The sequence below is a fragment of the Gadus macrocephalus genome, chromosome 13 (genome assembly GCF_031168955.1).
Source record: "Gadus macrocephalus chromosome 13, ASM3116895v1".
Lineage (NCBI taxonomy): Eukaryota > Metazoa > Chordata > Actinopteri > Gadiformes > Gadidae > Gadus > Gadus macrocephalus.
The window spans coordinates 18041429-18064940 of record NC_082394.1 but is presented as its reverse complement, the minus strand read 5'-3'; the positions used below and the strand labels follow the sequence as shown (position 1 = coordinate 18064940).

Genomic DNA, 23512 nt, shown 5'->3' with positions numbered 1-23512 from the left:
ACCTATTCATTCGGAGACGCGTTTCGTTAGAAGCTATGCAACTTTTAGAACGGACGAAGACGATCACTTTAATCTCGATTTTAGTCACTGCGCTGCTTTAAAATGACTTACCGTGATTGCGCTGAACAAACAAGAGGATCATGTTGGGAAACAGAGTTCTGCTGCGGCCCGTTTGTTTTGATGGTGACGCAGGACGTCATCATCACTTTGGGGGCGGAAGAGCGGTCGTGTGTTTTTAGGGCTGGTAGAACCAAACCGGGCGTTTTTGATCACAAGCTTCACACCACGATTATAAGAGATTTTGTAGTTCTGACACACGGACATGGCACTTCCTGCGTGCTCAGATGTGCATTTGGACCGAGATGGGCTGTGCAGCGATCAGACGACGACGTCATCGGAAAACAACATTGACATCGACGAGAAAGAATTGGAAAAAATCACAAAGAACCACCGCGAAGACGCCACGGCGTTGCCTCTGCACTCCCCCTGGACGTTTTGGCTTGACAGGTGGGTCACGTTTAAAAAAAACAAGTGTTTTCACTTTCACAAAGTGGTGCATTTTGATCTCACTGAGTTGACAACAAAAACCAGGGAGGTGGGGGGAGTGGAAAGACAACAGTTGAGGCCGTACTATCGCAGGCCTCGGTCGGACATAGCGGGGGCTTGCTTTCTTGGTTTAGTGATGACCTTCCATCCAATGCTTGCTGACGAGTCTGGAAAGTTTTTGCTTCGCCGGATAATTGTTATAACCGAGGGAAATATCTGATCTCTGACGCGCATTTTAACTTGGCGTCCAGGGGGTCTCTGTTATTCGCGGATTTGTGTCATTGATTTTCACGACCCACCAAGGGCTGACCGGTTGGTCCGAGTGTAATTCAACTATGTAACAACAGAGGCGGACATCAGGAAGCGATGATTAAATGGTCCGTGTGTGTGTGTGTGTGTGTGTGTGTGTGTGTGTGTGTGTGTGTGTGTGTGTGTGTGTGTGTGTGTGTGTGTGTGTGTGTGTGTGTGTGTGTGCTGGACAATTAAAAAACATTCTTCAAGATAGGTAAACCAGGTGTTCAATTCATGAATTCAATTATTTTCCAAATTGTTTCTCTATGGAACATAAATACATTTTCAACCCTTAATATTTTATTATTTCAGGTCGTTACCAGGGACCACTGCTGCAGAATGTGCATCAAATCTCAAAAAGATATATACAGTTAAAACTGTTCAGGTAAGATTTTTGCCAACACAGATATTTTATCATCTAATGAGGAACGGGACTGCTGCAATATATTGTTGGAAGTGGGCATTTTCATATGTCTTAAGTATGTTTTGTCACACTGATAACAATAAACTAGGGCTGGGCGATTTGGCCTAAAAATAAAATCTCGATTTTTTCTAACTAATGGACGATTTTCGATTTAAACCTCGATTTTTTTTTTCTGTTTTTCTCTAAACAAATTCCATTGAAACCCATGTACGTGTGTGGCGCTTATGGGGTGTCGCACCACACTCACCAACGCAGGGGTCTACAACCCGCTGATTTAAGAGTATAACGATTATCAACAATCATGGAAAGCTGAGTAGGTTTATCAGTTTTAATAACAGTATGAACAAATAGAACACAAAAATGACAAGTTGTCCTTTGTATATCTATAGTAGCAATAGCACATGCTAAACAAGGACAAAATCTACTCAGAATAATTGAATGAACTGTTTACATCCATGGCTAACCAGTGCATGAGAAGGAGATGACAGGAGACTAATGTTTCACTCTTTCAATTGCTCTAATTTGAGCTCTTACTGTTGTTATCTAACATACCATACAGTAATTTAATTGTGTAAAAGTGTGAAATTACTGCACCTTAAAAATTACCATGAATTAGCTATACTCTCATTTGCATAGTGATTAACATTATGAATTTCAATTGTGTATACCAACTGTATGTTGGCTGACATTTACCTATAACTTTTTTTCCCTCCACTCTAACCAAGGATGCCTGTTTTTAAATTCCCTAGCCTGACACCCAGTCTGAAAGGCTGGCCAGGGGTTCTCATCTAAAAGTAACGAGGAGATATAAAGTGGGATTAAAACATTGTCTTCTGTTGACTACTTATTATGTGGTTTACACATTAATATGGGAGGACTGGACACACACACACACACACACACACACACACACACACACACGCACGCACGCACGCACGCACGCACGCACGCACGCACACACACACGCGAGAAGGAGGGGCTCGGCCCGCCAACTAACGTGCAGAGATGCAGGGGCAGCTTCGCGCTTCGTAACAGAGACGGCAGAGCGCGAGCGCACAGCGGGAATTTTATGAATGGTGAATGTAGGAGATAACTTCCCCTGCTTAAAGTATTTTATTGCAGTTATTATACCAACCGATATTTCCGAAAAATAAACACAGAAGTGAAAGATCTGTCACAAGACGATTGATACGTATCCGTGCACATTTTTAAGTGGGTATACGCAAATCCTGGTGCGTTCCTAGTGGGTATACGGCGTATACCTGCGTATCACGTAGACTACACCACTGCTTGTAACTAAGAGAACACACATGTGAGTTGTTGATCACAAATTATTTGTATACATAACGTCATCTTTGCAAAAGACGTTTAACTGAAAAGTGTTTCAATCGACCCGGCTCTCCCCCAAGTCTGTCGGGGGCGAGGTGAATGTGATTGCAGTAGGCTGAGTTTTGCGCGCGTTCTGGAAAGTGAGAGAGGAGGCTACTACAGAGTCTATTCAGCAAAACAAATCGGAAGAGTCTAGAACTGTTTTTAAATCGCGATTTTTCGGTTCAGCCATTTCACAAACCGTAGGAAAGAAAAAATGCAAATTAATCGATTAAACCGAAAAAATCGCCCAGCCCTACAATAAACTAACGTTTTTATAAAAGTGTCTTATGCAAAATATATTTGGTTATAACAGCCTTATAGTAGGTTCAATCCCAATTATAGTGTGTTGACTCTCTCTCTCTCTCTCTCTCTCTCTTTTTTTCTTCATTCCATCATTCCAGACATTCTGGAGTGTGTACAACAACATTCCCCAGGTCACAGCGTTGCCGTTGAGATGTAGCTACCACCTGATGCGTGGAGAGAGGAGGCCGCTGTGGTAGGTGTCTCCCCCAATCAGCATTTTTATTGTGCTACTGTAGAGCAGCTCCTAAATGATGGGTCGGGACCCAAAACGGGTCCAAATCCAGTGTGAGGTGGGTCGCGGTCCTGACAATCCACAGAACACCATACCCGAGATGAAGAGGTTGAAGAAGCCTTGTTGTTGAGGTTTACATGCTCGGGGTAACTGCATCATTCATTTATGTTGTGCTTTTTATTTTACAGGGAAGAGGAGAGCAACGCCAAAGGAGGTGTTTGGAAGATGAAAGTGCCGAAAGACAGTACGGTAAGTGTTGGCTCGCACACAACATTGACCATGTCTAATGCGGGGTTGAAACTACACTAGATAAGATTAGATTAGATTTATTTATTGTCCTTCCTTGTTCAACAGAGTTAACAAAAAAATTATGTTTAGATCATCACCACCACCACTGGCATTGAAGTACCTGATAGCATACATTACCCACTATGAAGATAGATCTGCCATATGCTATGGTACATAAATATATGAATAACAAATAATAATAACAATAACCCAAAAGTGCAATAGTGCTAGTACAGTTGAATTGTCAACAGTCCAGTTATAGCTCCAATGTGTGAGAGGAAAGAGAATGAGAATGCAGCGATGCAAGTCCAGTAGAGCCCGACCGATATAGGATTTTTAAGGCCGATACCGATACGAATATTTTGTGATTAAAAAATCCGATATGCCGATATATATAAAAAAAAAAAATCCAGAAACGCGCAACAAAACAAACAGATTTCCCTAACATTGGTTATTTGTAGTTATCCTTTAAATCCTTTTCACTCTCAACTAACACGTAACAACAGCAAAACTGGACATGGTAGTCATGAGAATTGATGGGGATGTTCTTTTAATTGTTATTCAAGCAATGTATGTCTTGTGACAGTTGCCAACTTACCATGAACACACTTGCACACATGAGCTGTGTTGGAAATCATTCCCTATTCACTCCCTCACTATTCCCTATATAGTGTTTATGATATAGTGCACTATATAGGGAATTCGGACACTACGCTGAACATTTCTAAGCGTCATTTGCGTCAGTAAATGCGCCGGGTATTTGTGTGACGCAGACAGATGCTCCCACATCATGTAAACAAACCGGGCAATCCCGAGGAAAGCTGGAGCTTGTATTGATGTTGAATGCAACATTTCCTTCATCAAGTTTTTTTTATTAATTTTGAATATTACATTTTCTATGTTAACTCCCAATTAAATTGTTGACATCTCTAAACGAAAGCCGGAGACTCCATCATTAAATGTATGTTTTCGCGGTTATTCAGCTTCTTCTTCTCCTCCGGAAGAACACTACCGCATTGCATTGTGGTATACGGAGTAACAAGTAGGGAACATCGTATGTACACTCAAATTTTAGTGCATGAAATTAACCACTGAGAATTCGAACACCACTGCAAAATGGCGAGCCCCCTATATAGTGCACTATATCCGTGATAGGGAATGATTTCGAACACAGCTATGAACACCAATGATCTCCGTCGATCTCCGTCATTCACTCTGCCTGAATCAGCGGGTTTGGGGCGTTAGAGCGCCCTCTGGTGGACAAACTTTTTTCTTCTTTTTTTTATATTCATTTATCGGCCATTATAATGCCGATACCGAATAGTTTGAAAAATGCCTAATATCGGCCGATAATATCGGCCTGCCGATATATCGGTCGGGCTCTAAAGTCCAGTCCATAGTTATTGTCATGTGAGAGTGTATCGGATGAGGGGGTGGTGGGGTTGCAGTCCTGTAATAGATGGAAAATAGTGTACAGCAACAATTGCAACAATGCAGTCCGGTTCACAATTATCGACTGGGAGTTATAGCTGGAGTTATGTGACCGAGGGGTTGGGGTGGGGTGAGGGGTGCGGGAGGCAGGTTGTTCGTGCAGCAGGGCAGTTGCTGGAAGAGATGGTGTGCTGGTTGGAACTGGTCCTGTAGGATGTTGTTCACCCGGCAGCGGGAGGGGGAGACTGTAGAGATCTCTGGGAGGCTTATCCCAATGATCCTCCCCGCAGCCTGGACCCCTCTGTTGAGGGCCTTCTACCCCCTGGGGCCACTAACTGAGGCCTCGGGCTTGTTACTTGTCGTTAGGCGGTGGTGTGGAAGGAGCTGTTGCTGGCTACAATCGGGGAGCAGTTTGCTGACTACTGTGCCTCTGGTGAGTTGGCTTCAAGGCCGCGGCTCATCATGTTTGCTACCGTCAGAGGTCATTGAACCTGAATTATGCTAAAAAGGAGGATGCTTCCGTGGATTATTACAATGCTTATTGCAGGTGCACGCTCATGAAATCACAATGCTTTTTAGTGATATGAATAGACACCTGATGATTTTAGTTTCCCACAAAACATTAACTTTAACTATCATATCAATCGATTGCATTTTCACATTGGATATGGAGCCATATTAATTCTATGATTCATATAAAATTAATTTGTGTTTCCATTTTTCCACTGGACAGCGGACGAGGTCATTGGCGTGAGCGTGAGTGTGCGTGATCGAGAAGACGTGGTGCAGGTGTGGAACGGAAATGCCCCTCTTGCTCAAGAAGCTAGCATCTTGGCGAAGATCTACGAACTTCTCCCTCAAATATCCTTTAAGGCTGTGTTTTATAAATGTAAGTATGGAAACGGTCCAGTGTATATAAATTACTTGTATACCATAATGTTTTCCATGTCATGATGCTACTATGAGATATCTCATACACCCTTTGTGTGTCTGTTACATTGTCTTTTTATCATCTTAATAACATTCAGATAATGAAAGTGAAAACCATGCTGAATAATAGGCTTTAATCTTCTCAAACCCTTCCAGGGTTAAATGCCTTGGTAGACCTGTTGGGTCTTCACATATCTTCAGCTATGCTGAGTCCCAGTAGTTATAGAGTGATTAGTTTATGGAAAGCAGCACAGAGGCATGCCCTGGCATGCCTTGACCTAGTTTTATATATTTTCCTATCTGTCCAATGTCAAACATTTTGGAAGTCTATCTACATCCAACAATTGTTTTTGCAGTGTTTCTTTTTAAATAATGTAACAATGTCATGCATTATTGTGTGTCTTTAGATACATTCTACCCCCTTGGGGTAACCCTCAACCAGACTGGCCATTTTGGCAGTGGAATGGGGTGAAATTAATTTCTATCTCCTTTTGTACGTTTATTTGAAGTGGGTAACACTTGCAGACTAGAGTGCAGTTGTCTGTGTAGACGGGTGGGGAACAGCTCCGGCCGCAGCCCTTGCTGACATGTTAACGTTTGGCTCGGGGTCAATGATGTGTCAAGGAGGAATTTGGCTGTTGGGAGGGAAATCGAATGCAATAATTGTAAAGCCTGTTTGTGTCCATGTTCCTCTTTAATCTCTCGAGTATCTTGAGTAAAGAGGCAATGGATGTTTGTTTCATAAGAGATTTAAGGTTACATAGTACTCATAAAATTGCCTTTTTGTGTGGTCTTATGCAGAAAGGAATTCCACTCTTTTTATAAGCTTAGAAATGAAGCGGGTCAATTTTGCCCGTGATTGTAGTTAAAATGTCAAAGGGCTTCACTGACTATTTGATAACAACCTGTAGCCCTAAGCTCTGAAATGACTTTAATTATGATGATATGATGTATCAGAGAGTTAATTTTGGATAAAGTCTTGGCAGTGTCCGTGGGATATGTTGGGAGTTATTTAGCTTTTGACCCCATTAACTTTTTCATACATGTCACAGACTCAGTCAATGTGTGTGGTTATCACAAGACATATTTTTTAATCTTTGCGACAATAGTTTTTATCTGCCTTGAAGCACTCTATGATAAGGTATATTATTGAGTGTGTGAAGTCCTACTAAGGTGGATTTTAGGACTAGAAACACTAGATTAAATATGTTATGGAAATTCTTAAATCTACTTTATTACGTTATTGAAATTTGATAATTGAGCAAATGTGTACAATTGTTATTATTTTTTTCAGCTCATCAGGAACATCACGCTTTTGAAGGAGGACGTTCAAGACACTAGATTCCGATGCAGCTGCGTCTTAAGCTTTTGTCCTTTTAAGAAAAGATAAAGATCTGAACTTTACACCCCCCTTGACATACTGCCATCTCCACAACACAACTCAACAATGATTTGCATCAATCAAGGAACAGTTATCAATATATTTTTATACATTTTATCGGAACATAACGTATTTGATCAACTTTGACCATGTCCGGTTGACCTTGTTGAAGCTACTGCCTTGTTTTTTAGGTTTTTGTTTCTTTGCTTTACTGCCACCAATATGGTCTGCACAGACCTCATGGAAGTAGCTCTCCTTAGGCTTATCGGCAGTGGTCAAACTATTTTATCTTTTGTAGATACGTTGACTGGACTTTAGGGTCTTCTCTTCATGTTCTTTAAGCCAGTTGATGTTGTTGGTGTCCAAAGCACTTTTTTTGGGACCTCAGTTAGTTTTATTGCTTTTTAGGGAAGTATTTAGCAAAGCTGAATGTTGATATCTCGATTATCGACATGCGGTGAATACACTGTGTGTTTACAGAAGAGTTCATGAGTCTTGTAATAAACCTCATGTCTGAGTAAGCATTTAGTTTACATGTTGCACATTTATATGCCGGGTTTGAAACACACCTGCCGTGAATGGCAGTGCTCTCTTATGAACCACTTTAGCATCATGTGACTTACTAAACATACTTAGTTCAATAATAATCTTTTTTAACATGTTGTGGTTTTGAAAATGTCACAACCTCTTTGTAGCCCCAAAATGCATCACAAATATTTGATTGTTTTTCTCTTGTAAATTTAACGGTAAATCCAGCAAGGGTAATTTTTTGTCGCAAATATTTTCTTGTTTGTACAGCCAGATGCGTGTTAACAATGCACATTTTGCAAAATAATCATTTTTTGCGTTGATAGTTTCTTTCAGCTATGGTGGATAATGATGAATCAAGCTAAAATATGGTAAATTATGTGTAATGTTTATGCTTTTTCCATTTGAGTGTAAACATAGCAATGTCAAAAGCTATTTTGAATATATATTAAACACCTGTGAGATATTACCCAATCGCTGTCCAGTCCATCCAAGTACTGTTCTTTTTTCTACATATAATGTGCAAACTAAATGAGCGCATACACTCAAAAAAATAACTTGTTGAATTTACTTAAAAAAATCTTTGTAAGAAATTGCACTAAAAAAAACTAAGTAACTTCAATGCTTTAATAATCAAGTACAACTTAATTGCCGGCAACAAGTAAAATGTACTTGCTGCTAACCTTGACATTTGTGAAAATATTAAGTATATTTTACTTAATTATGTCAATACAGGAACATCATGGTCATCCAAATAGTGAGTAAATCTTACTAGTCTATAATATTTAGTGTTATGAACTGAATAAGTAGATTTTACTATACTTTTTCTGTTTCTATTACTCAGTTGTATTTAGTGGTTTTACACACAAAAATTACGTAAATGTTGCCTAGTTTCTTTTGATAAATATTACCAAATGGCAAATAGCTAAATGCTCAAAGCACTGATTGTATTGTATGAAATCAAATAACTTGAAGGGTTATTTATTTAAAGTAGCCCCACATACAGAACTTCAAATAAATCAACAAAAAATAAGGCACTGAGATTATTAAACTTGAAAAGACAACAAGATATGGTACTGTAATGAAGCAATTTTATTGATAACAAGGACTGGATGAAGATGAATAGTCAAATCTTTTTTCCGATTGCAGTTTCTCAAAACAATGCGTCTCTACGGGAACAGTAAAGCAGTGTTTTGTAAGATTGTACAAACATAATCAAATACAATGCATAGTAGACGAATGAACAAGAAAGAAATTAAAAAAAGGTTATGGGTATAAGGTTGAGGGCATAGATCAGTCCTATGGCGACACATTAGTGCCATAATTCACTAATGTGATAAAAGATGCATTCGGGCGTATTATATTATTCCACACGCGTAGATATTAACTGCGAGCGCGCAAATGATCTCTGCGCGCGCAAAACAGCCTCTCACGCGCGCAAATTACCTCAGCGCGCGCAAAACCTCTCGCGAAAAAGGTTTTATGCTCTCGCTCAAATTAAATTTTGGCACTATGGGGGAGGGAACCAAGGCAGGGCGGGCTTTCCTATGATTGGCCGTTTCTGAAGCGCGATATTTGATTGACAGCCCTCCTCTCATTCAATTCTGAATTGTACAGTAAATGGCTGAAACGATAGTTACTTATTGTAACTCTAGATTCTATGAGTATAGGCGCAGCCTTTTAAGGCTATCGCTATTGGGTTATCCCTAGGCGTGAGCCGTAGCACAGAAAAATTTGTAATCCCCGACCACCAACAGTGTGGGCCTCAATTACGTCCGCATGCGGCGTGCCTCAACGACGTCCGCATTTCGCAGATATAGTCCGGGCGCCGGCGGACGTTCTGCTCCCAATAAACAGCTTTTCTTCAGCTATTTAAAGGTGAGGCCGACACTTAAAAGGCTGCGCCTATACTCATAGAATCTGGAGTTACAATACGTAACTATCGTTTCAGCCATTTACTGTACAATTCAGAATTGAATGAGAGGAAGGCTGAGGAGGGCTGTCAATCAAATATCGCGCTTCAGAAACGGCCAATCATAGGAAAGCCCGCCCTGCCTTGGTTCCCTCCCCCATAGTGCCAAAATTAAATTTGAGCGAGAGCGTAAAAACATCTTTCGCGAGAGGTTTTGCGCGCGCTGAGGTAATTTGCTCGCGCGGGAAGCTGTTTTGCGCGCGCTGAGGTAATTTGCGCACGCGAGAGGCTGTTTTGCGCGCGCAGAGATCATTTGCACGCTCGCAGTTAATATCTACGCGTGTGGAATAATATAATACGCCCGAATGTATCTTTTATCACATTAGTGAATTATGGCACTAATGTGTCCCCATACAGTCCCATCAATAATGTACAAGCTTTAGCGGTGTTTCCACATCCATGCAACACCTCACTGCCTTCAAGAATGATGGAGACATCGACTGGATCCTCTTCTGAAGCATCATGGACGACCATGATCTTGAGGACGTGTTCAGTAGCATCACTGCGGTTGTCCTCCTGCAAAGAATTTACAAGAAAAGAAGACAATGCTATTGAGGAACAAACCGAATTTCTTCAATCATTCATATCGACTTCATTGCCAACTAAATAGGATAATTCCTATTTAGTTGACTGAGCTTTAAACAAAACATTTCTAAGCAGAAGGTTGGGATACCACAATATATTGGAATGATTTCATGCCTGGAGGGCAAAACTCACTCTGCTGGAGATACTGCTCATTGGTTGAAAACAACAAACAAGACGCACCTCCACACCAAAGGTTCGAAGACTAGATTCACCTGAGGGCTCCGTTGATTTTGAATTTTGACCATCAGGGGCACATTAAGGGCCCTATTTGAACGGTCTGATATAACTCAGAACTCACATGTAAGAGTGAAATAAATATCATGCCAAGATAATGTAACATTAAGAGCCACTGTTTAAGTCGACATTGAGGAGGTTAATGTGGGCCTCAGTGAAAATACAGGCTAGCGCTAACTTAACTAGTTCAAGTGAAAGTCATCGTCAAACATGGCGCCAAAAAGGTATTAGTTTCGACTTGAAGTCAACCATAAACACTTCCCTATAAAAACAACTCGTTTTCGTTTTGAGAGAAGACATTTTAAGTTAAACTTGTGCTTACTCTTCAGTAATGCAACTCACCTCTACAAACGTTAAGCTAGTCTCGCCTGGTAGACCAAAATGGCGATGGCGAAAAACGAATATTACAGGCACTACCAACATTACTAACGTATATTGCGTCAAGCAGACTATAATCAAACCATCAAAATGTACACAAACTCTTCTACGATTACAAATATAAAACAGAAAGGCAATTACTCACTCGTCTCGAGTCTCTCGACCCGATCCAGCAAAATTGCGATCCAGAGATCTTGCTTCAGAGCTTCAGAGCCTTCTTCCCGCTTCTTCTCTGGCGCTTCACTGGCTTTACGTTCATACGTTGTCAAATGGCGCATGCGCGAAATCCAATGCGCTGTTTCTTCAGAATAAAAGTTACTTAGAATGTTCAGGTGTTGGTGCAGTGACAATAAATAATTTAATAGTATGCGTAAATATCTAGTAAAAAATACTCTTCCAAGTCAAGAACATTCCTTACATGAATATTTTGTGTATAGTTTCATGTTTTTTTCTAGTTCCTATTGAAACTTGATATTACACTGTAAGAATTACTACTTTTGAATAAGTATACATTACAATGCCTAAAAGTCATTTTTTTGAGTGTATGCTCACTTTATAAATTAAGCCATTTTCCCAATCAATGAATGCCTGTATGTCGTTTCAGAATGTCTACATTACAAGAGGCATCATGCCAATGGGGACTATTTTTGAAAAACACTTTTGACTGATGGGTTTAGTGTAGCATTTTAGTAGGATGTTAAGATGATCATAAACATACAAAATAAAAGCCAATTAAATGTAAAGATCTTCTTGTTTTTCCTTATGTTTGTCTGAAAAAATAATAATGTTCTGGTATGGCACTTTAGCAATCTCATTAGATCTAATGAATCAGTGAGTTGGCAGTTTTCCCATTTTCAATAACCATTTTGAGCTGATTCGTCACACTTTGTGGACCCGTAGCCAATCACTGCACTTGGATTTAAAAAATACACGTAATAATTCACATGAGCACCAATAAAAATAAACTAGAACTTAATTTCCTCCAAGGGGAAATATGGGTGCCAATACACTATTTTCTTCTATAAAAATAAAGCAGGCCTGGAAAAAAAAGTATAATTGATTGTTCAATGTCACAATATTATATTATCGAACCGTATACATAACACAATGTAGTATGTTTGTTGGTGGTAACAATAGCAAAGATCATGACCATGGTGGAAAAGGGCTGGAGGCAAATTGTCACATGATGTATACACCAGTTTAATGACTAGGTTCCAGAGTACAAGCTCTGTGTTGGTCGTCGGGCTCTGTCCAGATGACACCGCTCTAGACGTACTACAGAGCTGTCTTTCATCAGCAGCCTTTTCCGCCTGTTGTACTTCCAAGCCTTGAAGCTAGTTTCCCCCCATCTCTCTATGACAGAGATGACTATGTTGGTTTAGAGCGTCTTCAGTGTAGCCTATACTGTATAACCAAAGTACTACTGCGCCTCTGCAGGAAGACAAGCCTACTCTGCCGTCTTCCTGTAGATGGCTCCATTGTTCTGTTAACCGGTGGGGTTTATTATTCTACTGCACTCCTCCCAGGAACTAGAATGACTTCCTTAGGTTCTTCCTCCTTGACGAGTTACAGGAGTTATCAGCTTCCTGCTGTCCCCAGTCCACCACCAGGGTTCCACCTGTCCCCAGTCCACCACCTGGGTTCCACCTGTCCCCAGTCCACCACCAGGGTTCCACCTGTCCCCAGTCCACCACCAGGGTTCCACCTGTCCCCAGTCCACCACCAGGGTTCCACCTGTCCCCAGTCCACCACCTGGGTTCCACCTGTCCCCAGTCCACCACCAGGGTTCAACCTGTCCCCAGTCCACCACCAGGGTTCCACCTGTCCCCAGTCCACCACCAGGGTTCCACCTGTCCCCAGTCCACCACCAGGGTTCCACCTGTCCCCAGTCCACCACCAGGGTTCCACCTGTCCCCAGTCCACCACCAGGGTTCCACCTGTCCCCAGTCCACCACCAGGGTTTGATCACACTCAGGTTATTGCTCAGGTTTGGTACCATGTTACTTACAATGTGACTACAAGTCACATGGGTTCAATAAAGAATGGGATGTTTAACATTGGAATTATATTGATATAAAAAAAAAAAGAAGGTATATAGACAAATATAAACAGATTTTCATTTATATTTCCATGTAACTATAGTGTAACATTCACATACCTCTGTTCAGGATGCATAGCATTGTTCAATCACTAAGGGATTGAAAATCAGAGCAATTGTGGTGGATTACAACAGTCATTTAATGCTTGTTATGGATTGTCTGTTCTTGTTTTTAGTTGATTATCCTAGGTGGATGAACAAGACAAACTTCTCCAGAATTACTCTGCTTTATAGATTTTTGTTGAAGTCAAACCTCCATCATTCATATTCTTTCCCAGTGTTCCCAGTGTGCCCCCAGGAGTGATGGGAGATCACTGTGTGGGAGTCGCCCCCCTTTGGAAATCAAGAGGAGCCTCGCTTCATTTGCGCAATTACCCAATTAGCAGAAAGCTAATGACTTTGTTGTGTGTGGGAGTACATGTGGAGAGCATGTTATGTAACTGATAGCGATCCTCCAATTAATTAGTAAGTGCACAGTATCAATTGCAGGCCTCAGCGTGACATCAACCCAACGCCATCGCAGTCTCCTAGCCCAAACCCACGAGGTGTCAATTGATGTGACCGATTGTGCTGCTTAAAAAATCGAACTAAGCTCGATTTTATTTATTTTTCCTACACGAGTGAATGCCTTTGACAAATCACTTTTCCCCATCGATGATGACTTTCAAAAGCGGCCCGTGTTTTTCATGTCACCACATTTAGAGTTTCAGATGTGTTTGTGAACTGGCAAGAGGGTTGGGTTCCCTTTTGCTAATCTAATAGATCATGCAAATAAGCTTCTGCACACTATGTTCCAGAACAAATAAATCAGCCCTCAAAGGCATTTACATTTGTATATTTAGTCATTTGCGATCTTAATCCAAAGCAACTGGCCTGATTTCAGATACATACTCTATTCAGTTTCAGTCGTTAGGGAGAGCAGGTATGGGTTGACTTATCTTGCTCAATATGCCTACAGACTGTGGACACTGGGGATCGAAGCCAGTATCTTTTCAGCTGGGAGTCCACAACCCTAACCGACAAAAACGATCCAGTGCAAATAGATGGTGTAACTACATTGTTATTGTGATATGCCTTGTTAAAAAATGTGTCAGTTTCTGTGTTAGTGTAGAGGATGGGCAGGGCAGTTCATGAATAAAGGAACATGATCATTGGTAAAAAAAACAAGACAGGAATTAAAGCGCTGATGGCTGTGCTTCGGTTGCTCTGCAGGCACAGCCCTGGGGTCATTGCAAAACACCCAAGTGGTGTGTGGTTGGGGAGCAGGGATGACTGAGGGATAAGATGACTATATCCTTCTCAATGCCCTGGAGCTGTTCGCATCTGCGTGAATACTGGAGATTTCGTCAGAGTTGAGGATAGTCCAAAAAACGGTTCTCAGCATTTTCTTCTCTAGGTTATCTTAGGTTTGTTTTCATAGCAACACAATAATATCACCTGCACGCATGAGCTTATCATATCGTTTTACGACGAAGAAAGTGTAAAGTATGGCATTTACTATGACAGAGTTCAGTGTCATTTGTTCTTTATCAATTTAAGTTAGTTCTGGCTTATTTAGTAATATTATAAGACTACTCAAAATACGTCAAAATGATTACCCTATGTGGTCAGAGGGTGGCGCTCTATACTAAGGAAAATGATGGTCTAGGAGGCCTCTGCGACGTACACTGTAGATACAACCATGATAAATGCTAAGTCGTTTATAATAAACGACAGTAGTCTGTGGTTTCGAGACCTTTGTCAAGGACAAAACGACTTCAAGTATTGTTTCCTGCAGATAGTTTAATGTTGCTTTTCAACGGGCCGATAAATTGACTATTTAGCCGACATCTGTCTCCAGACAGTGATACCTCTCTGTCTGAAGGCACAACTTGGGGGTCATTTGCATATACGTTGCAAAGGAGACAGGACTATGCAAGATGACTTTGTATATATCAAAGCCCCATGAATCACGATGCATTGAATCCGACCTAAATCTTACACAATATCATTGCATCAAAACTTCTAACACCTGCATACTGACTTGCTTGCAGTCTTCTTGAAAAGTTAAACGAACCCCATTAAAAGTTAGCAAGTGCTTACAACTGGAGGATAAAACATCCTTTATGAATATGTTGAGTCGTTTCATAAATTCGCAGGAATCAGAGGAACGACAACCCCGCACTTTGAAATAAAGCAGGAATAGGAGGAATAGTGAGACTGCTTCACTTGCAGGATAATTAGTCATCCTCGACATTTTAGCTTTCGGACAATCTGCGGCTCCCGTCTCACTCACGGCTAAAGCTAACGCATAATTACATTTCCCCACGTAAAGGATTCGTTCACGGACACGGACGGGATTTCAACCGAACGACTTTCTGACAAAGTGTGTGCGTGTGTGTGTAAAGAAGAAGGATCTGCGACGTGAACCTTGTTTACCCAGCAGGTGGATGTGACGTCACGGTCCTGGAACATCAGAAAATAACAACATCCAAATCCGCGTTTTTTTTTCCTTCTCTTTCAAGCCGCGTTTTTAAAATGTCATAGCCATAATTATAAGGAACCCTGTTCTCTTTTACGAGGAAGTATGCACTGTCCAAACCCTGCTTTTCTTTTCCCCACATGAAACATCGCTCTCTCCCGTCAACGGCAGCAGCTCTTTTTTTAGTGTCGAACTTAAGTTAGGTCCCCGGGCGGAGTGATATTGTTAGTGTTTACAGTGTGGTTGTTGCACGCTGCACATCTCATTATCTTAGCGAATTATATCCTCCCTCCGCGTGCACCTACAGTACCGTTGTCGATCACGGTAAGTTAACGATAATCATGATCATCATCCTAATACAGATAATAATGTTCGCCTTGTTACATCGCAGCCTACCTATGTAGTCATGGAGTTTGTGCGGTTTGATGCTGCTTGTAGAAAATGTGCATTTGGTGAAATAAACAAATAAATAACACCTGTGAAATGAGCAGAGGGTTTGGTGGTTTAGTTTTTAATGCCATGGTTTGGGCGCTGCTGCCGCTGCAAGATAGTCAGGTTAGGAGATAGCGTTGAAACTGTCCGACACGCATTCTCTACTACTTTTCTAAGTTCGCTTTATTTTTTTGGTGTTAACTTCTGACCCGGGGTGAAAAAATATGTTTATACTTTATGCATTCAGTTTATTATAAAGTGGTTGCCAGCTATTGTAAAGTGGAGTTCTGTGGTGCTACCTGATTTAGTGAAGCGCTTACAACTTTGTGACTACATGATAAAGGGAAGTTTTGAGTGCAGTGATTTCTTGTGAACAAAACCATTGAAGGGGCTTTTCCCCACGTGTTGCATTTCTTCTCAACTTTAAAAGTTCGCAGATGTCACTTACAACAGATATAACTCCAATACAATAATATCGCTTCACTTTTTTCTCCAGTATATCTGTTTATATATATATATATATATATATATATATATATATGCTTCTCTTAATTGTGTTTTAAAAACAAACAAAACAGGCTGGCTTATCGGGTTGGCTCTGCTATGAAACTATGCAAACTGTGTACTGTAAAATCCTGTTTTAATAACAACGTACGTCATACATATAACCTGTTTGCTCTATCTAATCATATTTTTTAAAATAGTTTATTGCCATTTTTCATCGACCTACCATATCACTTTACTTGCTTGGTCTTGATTTTCCAAATGACAGCAGACTTCTTAATATGGAGGGTAAAGTACAGTGTAGCCTAGAGTAAATGCAGAAATCATAATGACGATTTATAGTGCAAATGTGTACATTTAAATGTGCATTTCTCTATTCAGTAACAACACACACACACACACACACACACACACACACACACACACACACACACACACACACACACACACACACACACACACACACAAATATAATTTATGTTTTCCAATAAAACAAGATTTTATCTTTTGCATTGTTGAAATGTAAATGAAACAGCAGGCTTCAATTCAAGCAAAAAACATTTTCATGGTTATTTTTCTATTTTGCAACTATTTTACATCTACTAACCTTGACTTATAATTGTCAGTCCATTAAACACTAGCACATTCCTTCTATTTAATGTGTGATCTCTTATCTTTATTTCAACGTATCCTTTGTGTTTCATAAAAGTCGATACTCGATTCTTATTTTTAATTATTATATACTGAAGCAAACACTACAGATTATCCAAAAATTGTAATTGAGGGTGATACACCCCTTGAATAACTTATTTCAAGTTATCATTGTTTTATCAAGAATAATAATTATTGTATTAATAATGACAATAAAATGCAACTTCAGCCAGACCGGAGGTGCAACTAAAGTTTAAACATGTGTAAAATGTGGACATGTACAATGAGCCCAGTGCAGCTGCAGCAACCACGGCCATAGGCGCTACTCCTTCTTTCTTGGTCTTTGGATTAGTCATTGTCTGAAAGGGGGAGAGAAAGGAAGGGAAAAAAACACTCTTTTGGTAGGAGAAGTAAAGTAAACAGCCTCGAACAAGCGAACCTTGACAACCCAGATTAAGAAAAACACTGTAGATCAAACAGTGCTGCTGCTGGGCTGTTGTCATGAGAGGGTGAGCGAGGGTGGGGGGGGAGAGAGACAGACACACAGACGGACACACAGACAGATAGCGAGGAGTGAGAGGGAGAGGGAGGGAGGGGAAAAGAGGCAGAGAGAGAGAGAGAGAGAGAGGGGGGGGGGGGGGGAGGGGGGAAGATAGAGACAGATATAGCGAGAGTGAGACAGAATGAGTGAAAGAAAAAAAAGTGAGAGAGAAAGTAAAGGCTATTTGAACAGGCAGTAGGGTTTGTGTGTTCACTTATGCATAAATGGGTCCTCGCAAACTCGGGCCAGGTTTTTTAAAGCAGGGGGTGAACTTTCGATGCATCTTGGCCCCTCACTGAGCCGTGCGTGCTGGGCAGGACGAGTACACAGACCACCTGGTCTTGCCTTTTTCCCTTTCTTTAATTTTGTTTCCTTCTTGCTCTAGGATCTTTCAATACCGTGTAGAAAATACTGTGTAGAAGTCAAATCACTGCCTGGATATCACACACACACACACACACACACACACACACACACACACACACACACACACACACACACACACACACACACACACACACACACACACACACACACACACACACACACACACACACACACACACACAGCAGTGCAGGGGGACAAAATAAAAACGCTTTGAATTTGAAGGGGGCAGAGGGGGGGACAGTATGCAGTTTAAGGACTCAAACCCCTTTAAAGTCCAATCTGTGATTTGGTGTTTCTCGGAGAGCCCTTTTATTTGCAGTTTGGCCTCGACAGGCTGTGCTCAGGCCGCTCCGCCGTGTGGAGAGTTTTGGGCTAAATTGGGGGAGAAAGTAATCAGTCACTCATGCATTCAGGCTGAGGAGTTCCCCCCCCCCCCCCCCCCCCCCCCCCCCCACCACCACACACACAAACACCGCCCCCACCGTCCTCCCCTGAGTGGGGCGGCCCTCTCTTTCAGCAGACTGCTCAGTATTTGTGAAGCCCTGCTGAAGCGCCCGGTAGCGTCGGTTGGCGCCGCGCAGCGAGCCTGCCGAGCACCCTCGGCCCGCCGTCCAACGATAAGGGCACTTATTTCCGTCGCACAGTGTGGGAATGAGTGGGTGTTTGTTGCTGTGTTGCTGCTTTTGGACTCGCGCTGCACTAATGTGCGGTCTTCCTTTGGGTATATTTCCTCTGCACCATCTACCATTTTCTAGTCGTGTTTCCCAAACGAGTGTGATAAGTGACGGACAATCAAAGGAATAGCTTTCTGTTATTATTTGTTTCGAGCAGCAGCAATATTGAGAGGAACAGTGTAGTTGGTGTTGTGAACATGATGCCACCGTGTTAGTCGTTCGATTTTTTAGGGGGGAGAAACCAGAACAATATTTCCAGGGGAAAGGTTAGTGGGCTCCGCTGCCTGTGGTGTGACCTGGTAGCTGACAGACCCCGCGCCTGGCCCATGCACTGGCTGTGCGCTCCACGCTGGAGATGCCGCTCTATTGGTCAGGAGGCAGGACAGCTTCAGGTGTGCCTCAGGTTGCCATGGAGACCAAAGGAGACAGTTCAGGACGGCTATAAGCTCTTGTGGGCCATTAATTACTGTCCTCTTTTTGTGTGTGTGTGTGTGTGTGTGTGTGTGTGTGTGTGTGTGTGTGTGTGTGTGTGTGTGTGTGTGTGTGTGTGTGTGTGTGTGTGTGTGTGTGTGTGTGTGTGTGTGTGTGTGTGTGTGTGTGTGTGTGTGTGGGGGGGGACAGAGTTATGATGAGCTTCAGTGCATTGAAAATACTCACAGCGAAGGACAAATCAAGCAATACTATATTGCCAATATGATTTAAAAAAATGTCTATAAACTATCACGACTTCTTTATTTTCATTTCTTCCCTCCCTATTTTGTTGTTGCTATTTCACTTTGATTTAATGTCTGTTATGTACACCTATTTTAAGGTGCAATAATCTTGAAGTTATAGTCTGGTTACATTCTGTACACTATATACAAAAACAGTTGTCTCTCAAAAACCCTATTCACCGTACAATATTTGATGCTTACATTCCTGTAATACGGCTCTTGCGAATGTAATTAAATAGTTCAGATAAGATATTCAATGTTGATGCTTTTGCAACATATGATTCCACTGAATGATTTTCTGACTTCCTGACATTTGAATGATGTAAAAACGGATTCAGACTTCTGCCCATTGTTAAAGCCATATAGCAATAATGAAAAGTTATTGAAAAAATGTAACCTTCCTTTCATGCCTTCCTAGCAGTTAATTTAGTATTTCGGTTCTCAGAGCTGTGTGTGTGTCATCTTTGGAGAGATGGTATAACCATTTTGAGAATTCTATGACATTTCAAGCCTCCTTACCTCATCGATATAGTACAGTGTATGTATTTATATGCATATGTGGTTCTTTGAAAATCCAAATTCAACCGCTCTACCTTGCCCTTCCTTTGCTCTTTTGCCATAATAGTCCTCAACCGAGGATAATCAAAATGAGAACTGTTATATTAGTTATTACAGAAGTTTCACTTAATTATATCCAGATCTACTGCAGTTATTTATGCATGTTTATGTATTATTTCTTAGTTCTATTTTCAGTTTGCAGTTCCCATACATTCTTTCTCACTCTCTATCTCCATTTCTATCTTAATCTCTGTCCATCTGTATCTCCATCTCTATCCATCTGTCTGCCTATCTCCATCTCTTTCTATCTGTCTGTATCGCCACCTCTTATCTATATCTGTCCGTGTCTCAATCTCTATCTGTTTGTCTCTGACTGTCTCTCTCTCTCTATCAGTGACATGCTGGGGATTGCCTCATCCTTCAGTGCACAGTGTCACTTCTACATCAACCAGCCCTTCTCATTTCCTTGGTCTACTCGTGCGTACGGTATACAAGATATTCAACTGTTCCTCCCCCCCCCCCCCCCCCCCCCCATTGTGCTTACGTGGTGGTTGATGACTGTGGCTCTGCTTAGTAGCCAGTTTAAGCCCTTTGTCGTCCTTTATCAGGCTGGCTCTTTCTATCTCTAACCATTTGTATCTTCAAATGCATTAACTATGATTCTACATGCTACTTTTCTTTGGGTTACTAAATTCCAACTCGAGGCCTTTCTGTTTTTCTGAGTTGCCCATACATCCAAAGAAGAGCCCTAAGGCGTTGTGCAACGTAACACCTGCTCCACAGATGACTATCTCTTTCGGAGTATGTGGCAGGTAAGCTACAAATATTTCCAGGCAGACTTCAGGGGCCCCGGCAGACGCTGTGAGCGGTGTTGGGCTGCCAGAGAGAGCCCAGCACCTGTCTCTATCAGCTGTCTACTTTGTTTGTGTGTTGGGTCTTTCTGTGTTTATGATCGCTGCGTGGCCTTGGCCCTTTCCTCTGCTTTTAGAGACAATCCCCACAAGGATTATGGACAGACTGGTGTTTGCATGAACACAGCAGGTTTGTTATTGTTCGGTTCTAAAGTCCGATGTGGATAATGTCTGGTTACTAGGGGAGCAAACGCTATGTTTTTCCTAATGCATCGTCTCTTTTTTAGATTTATTTTTCCTGTTTTGTCCTTCCTCAAGAGGCCAGGAACATTACTGCGTCACCTTCACCATTACTGCATTACTACAGTTTATTGGAACTTTCTTCTTTTACAAATAATCAACTTTGAGTCAACAACTTCTTATCAACCAAAGGTTCTGCTAGACGTCACGCGCAGTGAAGCACTCATACAGTCACTCCTCACTCACGGTGATCTCTCGACCGTAAGCCCATAGACGGTCTGTGTTTCAAATAACATTTACTTTAGTCACTGTCTTTTTTAACCCCCTTCCCAAACTCTAAAATGTATCTGCGCTGAAGAGTGACAACAACAGAAAATCCACTAAAACGAGGTATCAAGCTTAACCCCCCCCCCCCCCCCCCCCCCCCCCCCCCCCCAAGCATTAAAGGCATCACTTTAAACCTGCTTATTTCAGTAGTAACCAGAATCATGTAGAGCGGGGGAGAGAGAGTCAGAGAGGAAAACCACCTCACATCTCCGGCACCCCCAATCCACCCACCCACCTCCCATCCCATGGCAGGGCCCAGCTTCTCCATCATCATCCCCCCCACCACCACCACCACCACCACCAGCACCACCACCATCAGCACCGTGGCTGAGAAAGTTGCGTGAGCTTTGATCACGTTGTCTTCCACTTCTTCTTTTCTGGGTAGCATGTCCTCTCGAGGCTTAGAGGCCCGCTGACTGCTCTGTGATAAGCCACCAGAGGAGCCCTGATCTGAGCCCGCCAGCACCCGGCACGGAGGAGGGGAGGGGGGAGGGAGTGAGAGAGAGAGAGAGAGAGGCGGCAGAGACATGGAGTATCGGAGGTGTGTGAGGGGGCGGGGGGGGGGGGGGCGGTAAGGAAGAGCAGCAATGCAAATTTTGTTGACGGACTGTTATGGCAGAACTCCGCTAAACCTCGACAGCGCCAGTATTCCCCGGTGCGCCTTTCGCCCAACGGCGTGGCCCGTGTGATTCACAGTTCACACCTCCCCGCGTAAGTGACTTGAACATCGCCGTCCTGTCTCCCTGTGTTATTTGTAGCTTCCTGATTAGCAATTAAAACACCTTTCCCCCCCCCCCCCCCACTATATAATTAGGCATGTGCGTTTTTATGAAGTTGCTGAGAAAATGTGCACGTGTTGCAATGACTCACTAAACTGTTACGAGGAGACGCGAAGAGGCGTCGGGTGGATGCACGCCTGCTTTGAAGCCCAACGTCCCCCCCCCCCCCCTCCCACCGACCGCCTTGTTGTCTACTGTCTCACCCCGATCAGTCTGTTTACACATAAAACATCGTTCTCAGCTCCCGGTATGAAAGGCTCTCGCCTAATTGACGCGTTGTTGCTTGTTTATTTGATATATGTTTACCAGCTGGGTGGTAATTGGCCAAGCGGTAATTATTACCCAGGATGCAATGCAGCGGTAGTGCGGCGGAGCTGTGGTGGAGCTGATGAGACTGAAGCAGAGATTAAAGTGTGCAGGTTACCGCCATGATCACAGCAGCGCCTTCAGGAGCCTCCATAATGGAGAGCTCAGACGACAGCTAATTGGCTCAATGTCTCTCGCTCTCTAGCGCTCATCAAGGAGGGTGTAGAAGTTAAGACGTATCATGGGTATCTCTCTGTCTCTCCGGGAATGGCAGCTGTACTTTTTTTTTTAACAGTACCTGCATGCTTGTTTCTGAGGCCAGTTACTTTGATTCACCTACTTTGTTTGTGCAGTGATTTAGTTTTGCTTTGCCCACTTACAGTTTGGTTTAGCAGGAGAATTCATTACCTCTTCATTCATGGCACCCTTTCTAATGTGTTGCCGTGGCGATGAAGTCATACCTGTGTGTGTGTGTGTGTGTGTGTGTGTGTGTGTGTGTGTTCCAAGTCATTCATCGAAGGTGGTGGACAGGCTTTGTCTCCTCCGTGATGAAAAAGATGGGGATGAAGGGGGGGGGGGATTATTTTGGTCTACCTTTACAAGCACACCCCTACAATATCTCGTGTTTGCATCTTGCACATAGCCTTGTTGATTCCGAAAGCTGCTGTTGTTTGATAGCTCGCTCTCTCCCAGTAGATCTCCCCGACGACGTCATGGCTGATGTTGTTGTTGTTGTTGTTGTTTGGCTGTGTTGGCTGGAGCGTGTGACTTGCATTTCGCTGGAGCTCCTTGGAGGCGAGTTTGTTTTTCGTCTCGGTGATGTACACAGGGGTGGGGCGGTGCTCCCCAACCGCCCGGCTGGAGGTGCTTATTTTCACAGGTGTTGTTTCTCCTTTTGTTTTCTCCTGCTTGTATCACTCACTTCATTTGTTTTTCTACTTTTTTTTCTCTTTCTCTGGCCAAGATGGAATAATGTGTTGATGCGGAAAGTGGAGCCAACTGGGCTATTTGCAGTATATGCTGACTCGAGGGAAACGAGGGAAACTATCATTAGTTGTTGTTATTTTGGAAGAGGCCATCTTATGTTTCTCCTATC

General features: G+C 42.4%; 2 protein-coding genes and 1 long non-coding RNA gene across 5 annotated transcripts in view; 2 read left to right on the top strand and 1 right to left on the bottom strand.

Annotated features, from left to right (window-relative positions):
* The first annotated feature begins 183 nt into the window (after window positions 1–183).
* Window positions 184–8199, top strand: LOC132470589 (eukaryotic translation initiation factor 4E type 3-like). Its single transcript, XM_060069317.1, has 7 exons — window positions 184–507; window positions 1150–1222; window positions 3034–3128; window positions 3356–3416; window positions 5253–5319; window positions 5620–5775; window positions 7111–8199. Exons 1-7 carry the CDS (start codon window positions 323–325, stop codon window positions 7155–7157), a joined length of 684 nt encoding a protein of 227 aa, XP_059925300.1. The 5' UTR covers window positions 184–322; the 3' UTR covers window positions 7158–8199.
* On the bottom strand, window positions 1355–2905 carry LOC132470590 (uncharacterized). Its single transcript, XR_009528672.1, has 2 exons — window positions 2171–2905; window positions 1355–2138 (listed from the first exon to the last, which is right to left on the bottom strand). It is a non-coding gene; the product is annotated as an uncharacterized LOC132470590 (long non-coding RNA).
* A 7018-nt stretch (window positions 8200–15217) lies between the features above and the next one.
* LOC132471079 (basic-leucine zipper transcription factor A-like) overlaps window positions 15218–23512 on the top strand; it is a 102175-nt gene continuing 93880 nt past the window's right edge. The window contains exon 1 of one of the 3 annotated variants that reach the window (XM_060070097.1): window positions 15218–15777. The gene's annotated coding sequence lies outside the window, so the exon portion shown is untranslated. The remainder of the gene's footprint in view (window positions 15778–23512) is intronic. The other 2 variants (XM_060070095.1, XM_060070098.1) reach the window with 2 other exon arrangements.